At 35.2% G+C, this 17904-nt stretch overlaps 1 protein-coding gene across 4 annotated transcripts in view; it reads right to left on the bottom strand.

The window, feature by feature from the left end:
• Positions 1-5224: 5224 nt before the first annotated feature.
• Positions 5225-17904, bottom strand: part of LOC125679188 (anoctamin-5-like) — a 38390-nt gene continuing 25710 nt past the window's right edge. For 2 of the 4 annotated variants that reach the window (XM_048918189.2, XM_056155361.1), the window contains exons 19-26: positions 17671-17751; positions 16192-16230; positions 10274-10314; positions 10090-10185; positions 9127-9243; positions 8801-8877; positions 7958-8045; positions 5225-7299 (exon numbers count right to left, since the gene is read on the bottom strand). In XM_048918189.2, the coding sequence (XP_048774146.2) occupies positions 7281-7299; positions 7958-8045; positions 8801-8877; positions 9127-9243; positions 10090-10185; positions 10274-10314; positions 16192-16230; positions 17671-17751 (558 nt within the window). In that variant the 3' untranslated portion in view covers positions 5225-7280. The remainder of the gene's footprint in view (positions 7300-7957; positions 8046-8800; positions 8878-9126; positions 9244-10089; positions 10186-10273; positions 10315-16191; positions 16231-17670; positions 17752-17904) is intronic. The other 2 variants (XM_048918191.2, XM_048918192.2) reach the window with 2 other exon arrangements.

Raw genomic sequence — 17904 nt, 5'->3', positions numbered from 1 at the left:
CAGATTCTAAATTGTTAAAATCATGGCCCCTGGGGGTCAGATGGGGCCACAATAGGGGATCAAAGTTTTACATACAAAATATACAGAGAAAAGCTTTAAAAATCTTCATCTCAAGAACCACTGAGCCAGAAAAGCTGATAATTACATGAAAGCTTTCTGACATAATGCAGATTCAAGTTTGTTAAAATCATGGCCCCTGGGGGTCGGATGGGGCCACAAGTGGGGGGCGGGTCAAAGTATTACATACAAATATATAGGGACAATCTTTAAAAATCGTCTCAAGAACCACTGAACCAGAAAAGCTGAGATTTATATGAAAGCTTTCAGATATAATGCAGATTCAATTTTGTTAAAATCATGGCCCCTGGGGGTCAGATGGGGCCACAAGGGGGATAAAAGTTTTACATACAAATATATAGGAAAAATCTTTAAAAATCTTCTTCTCAAGAACCACTGAGCCAGAAAAGCTGAGATTTATATGAAAGCTTCCTGATATAGTGCAGATTTTAAATTGTTAAAATCATGGCCCCCAGGGGTCGGATGGGGCCACAATAGGGGATCAAAGTTTTACATACAAATATATAGAGAAAATCTTTAAAAATCTTCTCAAAAACCACTGAGCCAGAAAAGCTGATATTTACATGAAAGCTTTCTGACATAATGCAGATTCAAGTTTGTTGAAATCCTGGCCCCTGAGGGTTGGATGGAGCCACAATAGGGTATCAAAGTTTTACATACAAATATATAGAGAAAATCTTTAAAAATCTTCTCAAGAACCATGCACTGAGCCAGAAAAGCTGATATTTACATGAAAGCTTTATGACATAATGCAGATTCAAGTTTGTTAAAATCCTGGCCCCCGGGGGTCGGATGGGGCCACAATAGGGGATCAAAGTTTTACATACAAATATATAGAGAAAATCTTTAAAAATCGTCTTCCCAAGAACCACTGACCCAGAAAAGCTGATATTTACATGAAAGCTTTCTGACATAGTGTAGATTCAAGTTTGTAAAAACCATGGCCTCCAGGGGTAGGTTGGGGCCATAATAGGGACTACGGTTTTACACCCAAATATATATGGGAAGTCTTCTGATATGGACCAAGGTGACTCAGGTAAGCGATGTGGCCCATGGGCCTCTAGTCTTTGTTTATAATTTTTAGCTCACCTGGCGGCCGTTTCACTAAGCGATCGTAGATCGTAAACGTACGATTACGTTTAAGATCATTTGACTCGCACGTATACGAGCGTTTCACGAAACCTAACGTAGTCGTAACACTTACGATTGCGATTTACGTCTGACTTTTTAGAACTCTTTTCTCTATGGAGGTAGATTTAAAATTAATCCTATAATGGAAAGAAATATTCATTCATTATTTCTTCATGGTTTTAAACATATCCTTATCGTCTGCAGTAACCCATGCAAGTTGTCAACAAAAATAATGGAAATTTTGAGCCCGATCTCTAGTGTAACGTAAAGAAAATTCCTAGAATGTTTAAACAATTGATAGAATATTTTTTATTGACTTTCATGTAACTAAAATTGGGTTGGGGGGGGGGGGGTGATATAAGAAAAAACATAAAAGAATTACATTTTAGAATTTTAAATGCCATGTATCGATCTGCTCATGTGAGCCAAATTTCCATCAATAAGTAAACTATCTTCAACGGATTAAAAAAAATGAATAAGAAAATGAAATTATATTGATAAAAGGAAATAATAAAATGAAAATAAAATTGCACACAAGTATAGGAAATTTTACCCTGCATCAAACCATGGATATGTACGTACTCCGGCGTTTAATCATTGTTGTAAAATAAGCTGTAACACTAATGACATATCTATTCACTTATTTGTATAAATTTCAAACAAATCATGGGCTCAATTGTCCCTAAAATGACTTGAAATTTATTTTCCACATGCGTTTGTCATTTATATATATTTTTTCCGTTTAGGCATGTAAGCATATGATAACTTCTGTCTTTACGTGATGATGTATAATCTAGATCATTTATTAAAAATTATTATTGATATTACACTTTATGATGATTGATTTTTATATTGTTTAACTTCCCTCTCGTAAATTTTCACTAATATGGAGACGTCACCATTGCCGGTGAAGGGCTACAAATTTTAGGCCTATACTCGGCGCTTACGGCCATTGGGCAGGGAGGGATCTTTGTCGTGCCACACCTGCTGTGACACGGGACCTCAGTGTTTGCAGTCTCATCCGAAGGACCGCCCCATTTAGTCGCCTCCTACGATAAGCAAGAGGTTCTGAGGACCTATTCTAACCCGGATCCCCACGGGAGTGCACTTCACTTTATAAAAAGGGGTCGGAACCCCAAGGGTCCGATAATGACCCTTCCCTTGTCTGTGTATACATATAGGTCTAGTCTGTATGTTTAATTTCTAACGACCTTCATAAAAGCACAGAAACGATCCACTTGCAAAATTGGGATTTTAACCCCTCTCCCATTACCAAATCATTTTATTATCATATTTTCCTTAAAATGTGCATGTATTATGCAGTTAGTCAGTTGCATCAAAGGTATTGATCTGACGGGGGGGAAAAAACTGAGTACGTGGAATCGCAACGTCTTGGATCATTAAATCAACTGTTTCTAAAGAAATTTAATTTCTGAACATGAGAATAATAATGTCTTGGAACCCCTCTAATGTTAAATATACATGTGATCTAACGGTGATGCAGGAATATGTAACTATACCCCCCCCCTCCCCCAATATCTGTTCTCGTTATTATTACATGCAAAGTTTGATATATTGACTACCCCCCCCCCCTCACTTTTTAAAATATGAATTCGATCTTGCATTGTCTTTATATTTATTTCAGCAAACTGGTAACAAGGGCTAGGCCCGTTTTGGACCCGAACTCTATGATACAATGAATTTACTATATTTGTGGTATCACAGAGCCCGGGCCCAAAACGAACTTGACCCCTGTGAGACTGACATTTTTGTGGGTGTGCATAACAAAGAAGGACAACTCTAATTGATTTAAGGTTCGGGCTCGGACTGTACAATATTTTTGTGCAAAAGCAGACTGCAAGTCATTGTGATTGTTTTCTTCCTACAAAGTATAAACAAACTCGGTCAGGTAAATACTACCACAAAATGATCTCAGGCGGGGCCAGCATGGCGGCCATATTGCTCATTTACGTGCATGTAGGAACACTTACGATAACCCTAGACCACTCGTAGGGTTACGATCAATACTGATCGTAAATCGCAAATCGTAACTTTTAGTGAAACGGTCTTACGTGCTACGTTCACATTTAAGTCTACGTTTACGATCTAGTGTCCATTGTCTGTCTGTTCATCAGTAAACTTTTCATATTTTCAACTTCTCCAGAACTACAGGGCCAATTTCAACCAAACTTGGCATAAACCATCCTTGGGTGAAGGACTTTCAAGTTTGTTCAAATGAAGGGCCATGCCTCCTTCAAAGGGAAGATAATAACAAAAATAGGGTGGGGTAATTTAAAAATCCTCTTCTCAAGAACCACTGGGCCAGAAGAGCCAAAATTTGCACAAAAGCTTTCCGACATAGTGCAGATTCAAGTTTGTAAAAACCAAGACCCCCAGGGGTAGGATGGGGCCACAATAGGGGATCAAATCTTAAATGTGAATATATAGGGAAAATCTTCCTTTCATGGGCCATTTTAATTTACATGAAAGTTTCCTGACATAGTGTGGAATCATTAGAATTTGTGGTGGCTCAATTTTCGTGGAATTCGTGGGTACCCCTTACCCATGAATTTACATCCTCAACGAATAAAGAATTATGATTACATTCCAGAGTTATCTTTCTTACAAATATATAACTCCACAAAATTACCTCCCCACAAACCCGTAAAAATTCAGCAATCCACAAAAATTGGCCCCCACGAATTTAAATGATTCTACAGTAGTGCAGATTGAAGTTTGTTAAAATCATGGCCTCTGGGGGTAGAATGGGGCCACAGTAGGGGATAAAGGTTTTACATTCAAATATATAGGGAAAATCTTCTCAAGAACCACTGGGCAAGAAAAGTTTACATTTACAGAAAAGCTTCATGACACAGTGCAGATTCAAGATTGTTCAAATCAATATTGGCCCTCAGGGGGTAGGTTGAGGCCACAATAGGGATAAAAGTTTTACATGCGAATATATAGGGAAAATCTTTAAATATGGGCCAAGGTGACTCAGGTGAGCAATGTGGCCCTGGGCCTCTTGTTAATTAATCTTATTCAATACATGTATTCATATCTCATAGATTTTATATTCATTTAAATTAATTTTATATCAAACCTGATTAATTCAATGTCACAAAGATTTAATTTTATGCCCCCTTCAAAGAAGAGGAGTATATTTCTTTGTGCATGCTGGTTGGTGGACTGCATGTTGTCCACTCAATATCTTGGAACCATTCACTTGATTGTAATGAAATCTCATATGTGAATTGGTTATGAGTAGAAGAGGGTTCCATTGATTAGAAGGTCAAGGGTCAATCCACTCTGAATACAAGAACATGCCGACTGATCAATGTATTGAGAACCCTTTGCTTGATACATGGTACATCCTCAGGAGTAGGTGACCCCTATTGATTTTGAGGTCACATAGTCATGGGTCAAACTGGACATAGGAATATACTGTCCTCTCAATATCTTAAAAACCATTTGCTTGACAGACATCAAACTTGGTACACTGGTACATCCTAAGGAGTAGATGATCTCTATTGATTTTGAGGTACATGGTCAAAGGATGTCAATAGGAATATACTGTCCACTCAATATCTAGAGGACCCTTTGCTTGACAGACATCAAACTTGGTAAACTGGTACATCCTATGGAGTAGATTACTCCTATTTGGGTTTACATGGTCAAAGGTCAAGGATCAAACTGGACATAGTAATATATTGTCTCCTATATTTCAAGAATCAATTGCTTGATTGATACCAAACTTGGTACATTGTAAGGAATAGTTGACCCCTATTGATATTTAGGTCACATGGTCAAAGGCCTAGGGTCAATCCACTCTAGACATAGGAAGATATTGTCTGTGTAATATCTTGGACTATCAATTAAATGATGCATGTGTATAACCCTTTTCGATTTTGCACCAAGGGAGGCATATATGTTTTACAAACATTTCTTGTTTTAATCATTTTCTACACTTAAACAGTCAAACAAGGCCAGCAAAACAAAGACAAGAAACAATGAATTGTAGAAAAACAGACAACCTTTTATTATAAGGATTACAATATCATTAAAGGTAAAAAAAAAAAAAAAAAAAATGCACCATTTCATGTAATTTTCATTGCATGTATTAGTGTAATTTATTAACATAGATCTAAACGTAAAACAAATCTATATAACTATAATCTGCCATGGAAAATCTGCAGTAACATAATAACTGTGAAACAAACAGAAAATTGAGTGTACCATCAAATCTTGTTAGTGCATCAAACTACTATTATTTACTGCTATGGAGGAGTGTTTCATATAGGGAAAAGCTAACAGGGTAACAGTGGGGGTGTTCATAAATCTGACTAGTTTGTACACTAAAGGTGTTCTATGCTAAGGCCCTCACTCCAGAAGCTGAGTATTTTCTATGGATTTCTCTGAAGTATTAGTAACTGTAGATTCTTTATTTCACATGAGTACTTAATATCGCTAAATGACTCGTATACGTCAAATCGCGAGAAAATGATTTCGTGAGAGAATTGTTAATCAATAGTCTTGGCATGCATATCAGCAATGAAAATAAGAGTGAGTAATTATAATTCGTATATATCTCGTTAAATTACGTGAAAATTCCATGTGTATATATAGGAATCTACAGTTGTTGATAAATTACAAAACAGGTTAGTGTTAATATTCAATGTGTATAAATGTTGTACCAACTCCTTCAGAAAATTGGATCAAGTTTCATCTAAACATAATTATGAAACTGAAAAGAGTTCCACTGATTGATTTGAAAAAACAATCAATTTACAGATACAACCATTGTATAATTCCTGTAATATTTTTAACAAATATTTAACATACAATTAGTACATAAAAATATTCACATGAAAAAGTCACCCATTGTAATATACATAAAATATGATTTTAAATAAAAAGTTCAATTATCAAGATTGAGGACTTGCGTCGGGATATTTGTTCAAAATTCAAGCCTTGGAATTTATATAAATTGTATATATAGGTACTTTTTCAGTCCAGGTCTGAAATGTACATTGTACACAGATGTAAGGCCACATGTTTTGAGTAGCAATTTAAGACAAACTACTCTATAAAAATTATCTGGAGGTTTGGAGCTCTTGATTATTAATGATGAAAATTAAATAAGCACCAATGAACTATTTAGGAGACAATACAAGATATATAATGTACAAACAAATCTACACATAACAATTACATATTTCAAACTTCTATCACATGTAAGATGTGTTTCCTTGTGAGACAGAATAAAAGGTTCTAAAATGAAGTATAAAACATTCAATTATATACACAAAATATATAGAGAAAAATCATACACACTACTCCATTGTTAATCTAATCATTCATTGTAATTCAACCTGACTGTAGTTGGTAAATGAATTGTTAAAATATCAAATCTAAAATTGTAAACTAGAAACATGTTCAGATTTATTACTACTGAACAGTACAAAATGCTTATAGCAAAGTGCTACGGATAAAAAAAATTTGATTCATTATAAATATTAATTATCAACTGATTTATTATTAATTATAATTTGTTATAGCCAATGAGTTCAAAATTAGTTTTAAAACTACTGGGAATGAAATTCACTTCACTGTAAATGTGAATTCATTATAAGCATGTTTACTGTAAATGTGTTTTACTGTACAATACATTAAAAATTCTGTAGGGGAAGATCACAAAATTATCTATTACCACAGCGCAAGTTTTGTTACTGCTGTGTGTCTCAATCACAACACAGATAAACCACACCACAACGTAGCGCACAGTGTGCAACAATTCAAAAAAACACTGGACGGATCACAACAGATTTATAAAAAAAATCGTCAAATAAATAATTATCAAAATCGGAGGAATGTTTTTCAACAATAAACTATATGTTCAGAATGGTCACATTTATAAATGCTGTTTTAATTTGTAAATCACTTGGAAGATTTGCCGTATAAAGCTGCGCTCCACTAACCCTGATGCGTATAAGTGTTTAATCGTAAAACCTGCTCTGGCTTCACCGAGGGGAAAGTGCCTTGTTAAGTCTTCAATACCACATTAACTCCTTTTAAACATCTATGTCGGATCTGAAGGTAAAGAAAATATTGACACATTTACAGCAAATACTCGAGTTTGTTTCTTAAAAGATTCTTGTCTTCCATCCATTTACTGTAATAGTCAGTGTGCTATTTTTAGTGGATACCTTATTCTAGCATTCATCAATGTTCACAGCTAATGTCTGTTCTACACCCACAAAGATAAATATTCAATCCAAACTGCACTACCTAATGTTTGTTTCATTATACACCCAAAAGTTGTTTTTTTTATCAAATATTTTACTTGGGGTGGGGGGTGGGGGTTACATATATATATAAGCACATCCATTTGTCTGTCTGTCCATCTGTAAATATATTTTTGTTTGCAAAGATTCTCTGACACTACTGATTGATTTTGTCCACGATTTTGTGGACATACAAACCTGTACAACTTTATTTTTATTTGTTCAATTTTAACAAATTACATCCATTGTAATATAATTTTTCAGGATTTTCTGTACAGTCTATCAGGTTTCAACATGCAACCATATGATGCCTATATTTGACTTTTTCATGTTTTGAAAAATACAGGTAAGGAACTTGATTGTTAAAATTTGGGTGGAAAAGATATACACAAACATTTGCTGAAATAGGAAAATATTTTGGAAAAGGATAAATATTCTGAAGAAATACCCATCCTAACTTTTACCTGTCTCTAATGACCACTCTCGCTGAGGTTCCAACTGGTATGTTTTCAGTGTAGCCTTCAGGATCTTGTTGTCCTGACATGTCCTCCACTAAAACAGAAATAGGTCAAGGTCAGGCTTATGTACGAATTACAATGTAACAGAGGGAAGGGGGGGGGGGTATTGATGACATTGACTCACACCAGGGGCCCGTTTTACAAAACATTGACTTACGGCAAAGTCGCAAGTCTTAAATTGTATTACACAGTTATTTCTTTTAGTGAATGACGTAAACCTTTCTGAGGCTTAATTTTAAATTTTTTGCATTTGGAGTGAATGATGTACAATAAACTGGAAAATTCCAGTATGTAAAGTTGGTCATAAGTTCTTTTGTAAAACACGCCCCTGGTTAAGAAATAAATATCAGGCGGAGGAGGAATGAGAACTTCAGTGTATCGAGTCAGTGTTAGCGCTCTACCCTCTCACCAAGCCCGTGTACCCATTTCCTGTTACACTCTTCCACACCACATTTTCTTGAGGTTTTCAAGTGACATTAAGGATTTTTTTACCAACAGTGGGTTATTCTGTTGGGTATCAAATTGTAACAGGAAGGGTTAAGCATCGGTCAAACTGGGAATTGAAGATGGGACCTAACATGAATCATGCAGATTAAATACAACTAAGCTGTCATGCCAATGTATGCCTGTTACATTCTATTCCTAAAGCACATCTATCCAGACCCTCATTTTCTCCATTCTCAACATGTGCATTTTAATGAACTCCTAAAGGTTGTTTGTCAACCAATCAACAAGCGTATCTCTGTGTGACTATGACAGACAATGAATGATGTGGAACGAATCGCTGACCTGAATTCTTTCTGGTCCTTTTCTTCTTTCTCTTCTTCAGCCTTTTAACAGGGGAGGTCACTATGTATTCCTGTTGCCTGAAAGGAAAATAGAAATAGAAATGAAATGAAAACTTAAAGTTTTAAAGCATAAATTCAAAGATGTGATCCACCTTTCACAACAGATTTTGAAATTAGATATTCTTCATAATGCTGTAGTTGTGAACTACACTGTACCAGCTAACTACCATTGTAATGCTGTCAAACTAAAAGTGAAAATTAAAAAAAAAAAAAATTTCGGTAGTCATGGCACCAAAATTTCAACAATGATCAGTGTACAGTGCTGACCCGTAATCCTGGTCGTACGCCGTGTTGTCGTGCCCTCTATCTTGGTACTCGTAATACATCACCTCCTGTGGTCTCTCCAGAATAATATCTGTTGCCGTGGTGGCAGATGGTGGGGACCTGAAACAATAATGTAGACAATTAATACCTTCTGTCTCGGTACCTCTCCTCCAGTTTCATGTTGGATTGACCTGTTCAGCCACAGATCTGTGAGATTCCTGTCTTGGTACACTTCTTTAGTTTATTTTCTCTTTATGTCGGAACAGTAAATGATACATCTGTGAGGTTCCCATTTGGACACATCTCATTCAGATTCCCTTTTTGAATGACGTATATGTATAAGTGACACACCTGTGAGGTACCTGACCTGGCATGCAGTGCCATGCATTCTCCATTTGTGTCTTATTTAAGCTGGACTGACCTACAAGTGACACACCTGTGAGGTACCTGACCTGGCATGCAGTGCCATGCACTCTCCATTTGTGTCTTATTTAAGCTGGACTACCTGTCAGGTACCTGACTTGGCAAGCAGTGCCATACACTCCATTTATCCTAGTCATTCACCTGTGAGGATCCTGACTTGACTGACATTTCTCTTTCAGATCTTGTTTAATTAGGACATGTAAGTCACACATCTACAAGTTTCCTGATTTAGAACCTCTCCTTTGGTGTTTTGTATCATTTGGACTTTTGCTGCACATTTGTGAGGTTGAGCACCTTTCTTTAGTGTCTTGTTTAACTTGGCCTGACCTATAACCCACACATTTGCGAGGTTCCTGATTTGGCACCTCTCATTTGATGTTTAGTATAACTTGGACTGACCTGTATATGATACGCCTGTGAGGTTCCTGACTTGGCACCTCTCATTTGATGTTTAGTATAACTTGGACTGACCTGTATACGACACACCTGTGAAGTTCCTGATATGACACCTCACATTCAATGTTTAGTATAACTTGGACTGACCTGTATATGACACGCCTGTGAGGTTCCTGTCGAGGTACCTCTCCCAAGTCCTGCTCTAAGTAAAACCCATTTCTATGATTTTCTTCTTCCAATGACCTACAGTTTAAATACCAATAGAAAAACATAAAAACATCTGCATATATTTTGTTTCCAAAAATATCACTATAATTTCATTTTGACATACCTTTGTAATCTGTCAATAGCCTCTCCCATCTTATATTTTTTCTGTAAATCAAGTAACAAAGAATAAGAAAAACATATAGTTACTATGGAAATACCTACAGTATTTTCATACAATCAACTAAAATTTAGTATATGCCATCTATACCGAGGTATTTTACAAATCAGGTGAGTAATATATGCATTTGTAATTAATAGTCAATAGCACTCAAGGTTATAATAGCAATGCAAAAGCTATCATTAATTTTTTTTCTCTGTAAATCAAGCCAAATTAAATCCATTAAAAAAAAAAAAGACAAGCAGCAATTAATTATGTTTGCTAAACAAGCAGAATAAAAATCATGATGTAATAAGAGGCCACTTTCTTCACTTAAACATGCACTCATTGAAGTCATTATCTGTGTTTTGCTGTAACCAAGACACCAATACAGCTGGACGTCACTAACAATTGCAGCCAATCAAGTCCAATCTTACATTGTACGGTTCAATAACATGCCGTAAAATAAATTTTGCAAAAACTGATTTATCACATTTAAAAAATCATTTTGAAAATATACAAGTGAAATTACCATAAAATACTTCCATCTTTGATTTTGCAATTGTATCAAAAGAATATTTCAACTTAAAAACAAAACAATTGTTTCACGTGTTACATGCTTCAAACTGCAAACTTATTAATAAAATCTTCTGTGGAACAAGAGAGATTTTCTTAAAGTGGAAATTTTTTTTTTTCCCCTGGCTAGCTTAACATTGCCCATGCAGCATTCTGACCTGTGATTAAAACATCAACTTCTTTTTAGTTACCATTGTAAGAATCTGGTTCTGAGATGGCATATATCAGCTAGAATGGTTGGATTAGAATATTGATTAGCATGAAAATATATATAAATTAGAAAAGCATGTTATCAAACATTGAGGTAATGAAAAGTATATAATAAGCATTTACATTGTAAAGCAAATTAACATTTTCAGATTAAAAAACCACCACGGATAAGAAATAGACAGTACGTTACAATTAATTCACTATGTATGGATACCCACTTCTGCGCCTATCTTGCCACATTGTCACACGCTACATGGTCATTGAGAATGGAAATGGGATACAATTTGGATGTAAATATACATGTAAGAGGATCATATAAGATACACACTGCATTTGAAATATTTTATAAAGCTGAGATATTGCAATGAATTTTAACTCTTAGCTAAACATAACTGCCTAAGTGATGACACATCTAATATAAAGCACAGAAAAATTCACTAAATATTGATATCCACTGCTACCCGGGGTTGAACTCACAACCAACGGTTCCGAACCAAATCTACAGCCGAGTGTGCATGACTAGCAATATATATATATACTTTTTTATCTATGTAATATATTGTAGACACTAGCTTTCACTAGTTTAGCCTAGAAATTTGTTTTTGTTCATTTGGCATGTCATCAGCTTCTTTATCCTGAGGAAGGGACGAGCAGATGTCCAGAAAATTTTCATTGTTCACGTCCTTGGGTCATTTTAGTGCCTATATGCATATATAAAACAATATAATATCCCCCCTCCCCAGTGAGAAATGTATTTAAAAATCATCAGGGCAAAACTTACATATACATGTACTTGTTTTAGGCTATTATTCAAATATCATACAGAGAGTGTATTGATTTGATTCGAGTACTGTAACTATGTCTTGCTTGCAATCGAGAAAACATTTTGTCTATTAAACAGAAGTATCTTGTATATGTTAATTTTCTATTTCATAAAAGGCCTACAGTGGTGCTGCAATGAAAATCAACATGAAAAAGTACTGTAGTTCCAGATGCTGGTTGTCAGGGGCAATGTGTCCCCATACCAAACAATACTATACAAAATAAACTACATATCCTAGATCATATTTGACTAATCAGAGACTTTGAGTAAGAATACAATAAGAATTGAATCATATATATACCATATATATATCTCCTCATAATTATAATTATATAAGGCTGTAAAGTGCCAGACTTGATTTGTTTGCTCAATTTAAATTAAGCCACATGAATATTAAATACAACACTGAGAGAAATGTAGATCTATTCACATCATGAAACAGTTTTATCTAAACAAAAAATAAAATAGACCTTGTGAAGAAATATGTTTGAAACAATAAGAGAAAATGAATAGTAATGAATATAATTCTTTTACATTTTTATATCATGGCTATCAATTGATGATCACCTGGTCTGATGGTTATAAAACTTTTACCTTACTTATACTCAAACTCAGCCATGTTTGTTTTGAGCAAGCTCCGAAACATACTTGAAAAGAGGTCTTGTCAATAAGAATACACATTTGAATTATGAAAGCCCTATCATCAATGTCAAATGTTATGGCCAAGGTTAAAGTTTCTCAAAACTAGGTCAAACTCTGAGGTCAAGGTCACATTGTCAAAGATTTTAGTACCGAAAGAAAGATCTTGTCACAGCTAATTTGGCATTCCATACACAACATATGTTGATATGATAAACTTCCACATCGAAAGAAATTGTGATATATAATTAACATTATAAAGATCAAAATTGAGGATATATCGGCATGCATAGATTACAGAGTGCTCCACTTGCACCCATGCAGGGAAATAATCTGTAATTTTTAAAATCTCTCCATGACTAAGTTGTCTACACATCACCATCTCCCATGAAAACATCAAAATTATATTCAATATAATCAAAAATTCATAGTGAAAAAACCACTTTCCCATACATATTTTGTTCATGCAATCAATATAAATAAAACAAGCCTAAGGCTGAATGATTAGGTTTGCCAATCAGAACTTGCATTATCTTTTAGTAAGCTGCATGGGAAAGAATTGCGATATGGGTGAAATTACAGTTATATAAAACTTGCAATGCACAATCACAATTTCAATGGTTTTATAGAGCACCCTAATCACCAGTTGGCATGGATTAGAAGACACATGGTTATATATAGAGGCAAATATATACTAGCGGAAAAAAGAAACTGTGCATTATAAAATTTAGTACATGTATAATATTTCTATATTTATTGTTTATATTCATAATCGATAAAGTTGATGTTTTTGAACAATATCGGATAGTACCCGACTCAGATGTACAGACTTTTTCATGGTTAATGAACACATGTTGTTTATTGAAGTGTTCGTACGCACGAGTTTTACTGGCCAATACTGTTTGGAGTAAGAGGTGTAAAAGGTTTGTTTGGACACTATTCGTTAAGGAAAGCACTTTAGTTTTGACAAAATTTACCCTTCTGTCATGCCACGACTCAGCGAAAACCAACGTAATCATGCTGTTGGAATGCTTCAAGCTGGAATGGCACAAAATATCGTATCAAGACACTTTGGAGTTCATCGGAACACCATCCAGTCATTATGGAGATGTTTCCAACAATCTGGTAACACTCGGGATCGACCATGTTCTGGGCGTCATCGTGTGACGTCGCATCGACAGGACAACCACATTAGACCTGTGCACCTGAGAAATCGTTTCCAGACAGCAAGTTCGACTGCTCATAGCATTCCTGGACTTCAACCAATCAGTTCAAGAACTGTGCGTAATCGTCTGCGCGACCACAGCATTAGACCAAGACATCCAGCGGTGCGCCCAATACTGCTTCAACATCATCGTATCGCTAGACTAGCGTGGTGCAGATGACATCTGCAATTCAGAATACAGGACTGGGCCAATATTCTGTTTACTGATGAATCCAGATTTCATTTGGATAGCAGTGACGGCCGTTGAAGAGTGTATCATTGCGTTGGGAAGCGCAGTACCAGGATGCTTGTGTTGTGCAACGTCGACAATTCGGTGGAGGTAGCGTTTTGGTGTGGGGTGGAATAACAGCATGTGGAAGGACTCCTCTACAAATTGTCAATGGAAATATCACCGGCATACGCTATCGAGACGAAATTATTCAGCGCCATGTGATACCCTTCATACAGAGACAGCAAAATCACATCACTCTGCAGCAAGACAACGCAAGGTCACATGTTGCACGTGTAGTCAGGGACTTTTTTATTCAACAGAATGTTGATGCCTAGCCTTGGCCTGCTGTTTCCCCCGATTTATCACCGATCGAGCACGTGTGGGATGAAATGGAACGACGTCTACGCCGTTTACCAAATCAGCCAGTGACATTGGCTGATTTAGGCCAGGCTTTAACTATATATAACATCTGGAACAACATCCCTCAAGCATTTCTGAACACTTTAGTGGCATCAATGAGGCGCCGTTGTCAAGCATGCGTGAATGCAAATGGTGGTCACATGCGTTATTAATTTTGTTAATTCAAGTTCGAATACCAGTGTCTTTCGAGTGTGCTGAAATTGACGTTATTTGACGTTAACATTAATGGATTATGAAATGTTGTAACAAATACATTTGTTAACAGTATTACAAAAAAATAAAATTTGTTTATTGTTATTTTTTTTATTATTTTTTCATATATTAAATAATGCACAGTTTCTTTTTTCCACTAGTATACATGCACACACAGTGAGAGTGAATGATTTACTGCAGCATTTACACAGTGTACACTTCTCAGAATCTTTTGACATGATTGATAATTGTTGGTCAAGTATATGTAAATAATTGAGAAAATTTACATATTTTAAAAATTAAAATGGAAATCAAATGCTATATAGATTCACTAGAAAATCATAGTTTGTTGGTTTATTTTATCCAAGATTATCAACAAATACAAAAATGTTTACTTAGAATATTCATAGGTGATTAATTGAATATCATAAAATAAGCCTGCCTGAAGTTATAATTACACAGTAATGTGGACCAATTAACCTTGTGAGGTCTGCCTCCACCCAAGACATAGGGTGGACATTCATATTTGACAGTATTCAGTCATTAACCTTTTTATTACAAATTTTTCAAATTCTATGTACATGTACTTCTAATTCTATAAATGATTGATTGATTGATTGTATATTGTTTAAGTCGTCCCACTCGAGAATCTTTCACTCATGGAGACGTCACCATTGCATGTGAAAGGCTTCAAAATTTAGGCCTATGCTCGGTGATTATGACTTTTGAGCAGGGAGGGGTCTTTATCATCTCACACCTGCTGTGACATGGGGCTTATTCTAACCCGGATCCCCAAGGGAAAATTCTATAAATAAAAATTTCTTTACATGTTCGATAGCAGACAAAATGTTCATATCTCTAATAATTAAACAGATGTGACATCACAATCGTCAAGGTGGGTAAACATTTAATGCAATTTTAAGTGGTCCATGGACATTTAGGTATAATGCAGGTTTTTATGGCACAGTAAAAGCCCAAGAACTCTTTTTAGAATATAAAAAATTAATGGGAAAAAAATCTTAGAAAGTGACTTGTATAATATCACTTTGTAAGCTATGTTGAAAATATACCATACTCAAAATACACTTGTGTAGTAGTAGTAGTTAAGGCTATATGGACCAAAGATATTGGCCTGGATAGCTCAATGGTTAGAGCACCTGACTAGTAATGCAGGGGTCCCGAGTTCGATTCCTGGTCAAGCCATAAATTTTCTCTTTCTTATATATTACATTTGGTGCTGGTGACCATGCACCCCTGGACTTGCAGATTGTCCTGTTAAGGTGTGTGTCTTTGAGGGTGAAGACAGTTTAATGGGATAGGAAAATGTAGTACATGCAGTTAGGGTTATATGGACTGTGGATATCAGCCTAGGTAGCTCAGCGGTTAGAGCACCTGACTAGTACTGCAGAGACACCAGGTCCAGTTCCCAGTGCAGCCATAAATTTTCTCTTTTCCTATATTACACTTGATTATTTAAACACTGATTGTACACTGGTATATTGGCAAATCAAGCACAATTAGAAACATAAAAAGAGTGTGTGGAGAAATAGGATAATATGACTTAGAAATAAATTCAAATTAAACTTTACATTTTGTATATTTACATCTCTACTCTGCATATGTGTTTTCTGAAATACAAACATTAAAAAAGCCCGGGGTCTCTTTGCGTACATGAATATTATTTGGAATCCAAAGAAATCGCATAAAACCATAAGTACATAGTAAAAATGACTTTTTAAAATCATATCATCTGCACTAGCTGTCATAAATTCCAAACACTGCAAATCAGAAAGGGTGTGAATAAAAAAAATCAATGTATATATATAGTCCTTTATATTTCATATTAATTGTTGAGGTAAACGCCATTTAGTATTTATCTCAAACAGTAACAACATACAAGTATAATAGCATGAAAACGCAGCATGTTTAATAAATAACACATGGAATCAAAAAGGTCACAATATGCAAACCCGGAATACATATGCAACTTACAGGTGATAGAGCTCATGAGTATACAGCAATAAAAACCCATTGTAAGGATTGATTGGTGAGTTTAAATACATGTACTCGCTTAAACTTCGAATACAAAATTTGTTTAAATATTCGCAGACTTAAGGTAGCTCACTACATCAAGACTTATACATTTTATAACACGATGTCACAAGATGATGATTTAAACGTTTTGTGATATTATTCATATCGATTGATTTGTTTGTCAATCATTGTAGCTCAGTGGATAAGGTATGAACTGCAGATCTCAAGTTCAAATCCGCCAGTGTCTTTTGTGTTATACAGTGAAATAATTTTTTTCAAATCATGTTTTTTTCTTAAGAATTGCATATTTTTTGCCTTTTTGTCGTATGTACTTAAAGCGAGCTCCAATGATTACACATTTGAGTCACATGATTTGCTCTTTGATTTGCTCTTCATCAGCTGAAAAATGATGGGGACTACCCATAATGCTTCTGCAAAACTGTTGCCGTCACTGCAGATATACTTCATAGAAAACCCCGTAGATAAAACAAATAAATAGTTTAGAAAGTACCACTAACATTTTTAAATTCCAGACAAGCTTTAATCTCATACCTTCGTACATTTTGTTGTTGATTACTTTGAAAGAAAAGGGGGAAAAAACATCACAGCTAATATGACATCACAATGCACTATTTACATCGGCTGCGTTATATTTCCCGCATTAGGTGAATTGGCAGATTAAATGTATAAACACATGTTGCAAGATATTATGGGTCTTCGCTTGTCTCAACGGTCACATCGTAAAACAAATTGCTACACATCATCATGTCTTAAATTATTAAATCATTTCATGCTGATTTGATAAACTCTTCCAAAGTGTAGTGAGCGACCTTAAGTGTTTCCCCCTCGGTTAAGTCAGTTCAGAAACCATTCTATAATCTATTAAACTTTTTAACCTTACAGCCAAGCACTGTATGATTTATTAAACATTTCACTCTAATAGTCAAGCTAGTTTAGAAAGCACTCTATTATTTATTAAACATTTCACTCTAATAGTCAAGCTAGTTTAAAAACCAAGCAGTCATAACTTTTACCTTTCGCTTCTTTAATTCAACGTCTGCTGGAGTGTCTGGTACAATGTAGGCAAATATGAACATAATGATCAAGGCAATGTGCTGAAAAATCAAAACGAGCACATTACAAGTCACGTGATAATTTAACCATAATTTTTAAATTATATCTCCACTAATACTGTATCACTTTCTAAGCAATTTCATTTCAAAATAATTTTAAAAACTTGTCTTTCAAAATGGAAATCATGACAATAC

The sequence above is a fragment of the Ostrea edulis genome, chromosome 2, assembly GCF_947568905.1.
Source record: "Ostrea edulis chromosome 2, xbOstEdul1.1, whole genome shotgun sequence".
Taxonomy (NCBI): Eukaryota; Metazoa; Mollusca; class Bivalvia; order Ostreida; family Ostreidae; genus Ostrea; species Ostrea edulis.
This window is presented reverse-complemented; position numbering and strand designations above follow the sequence as displayed.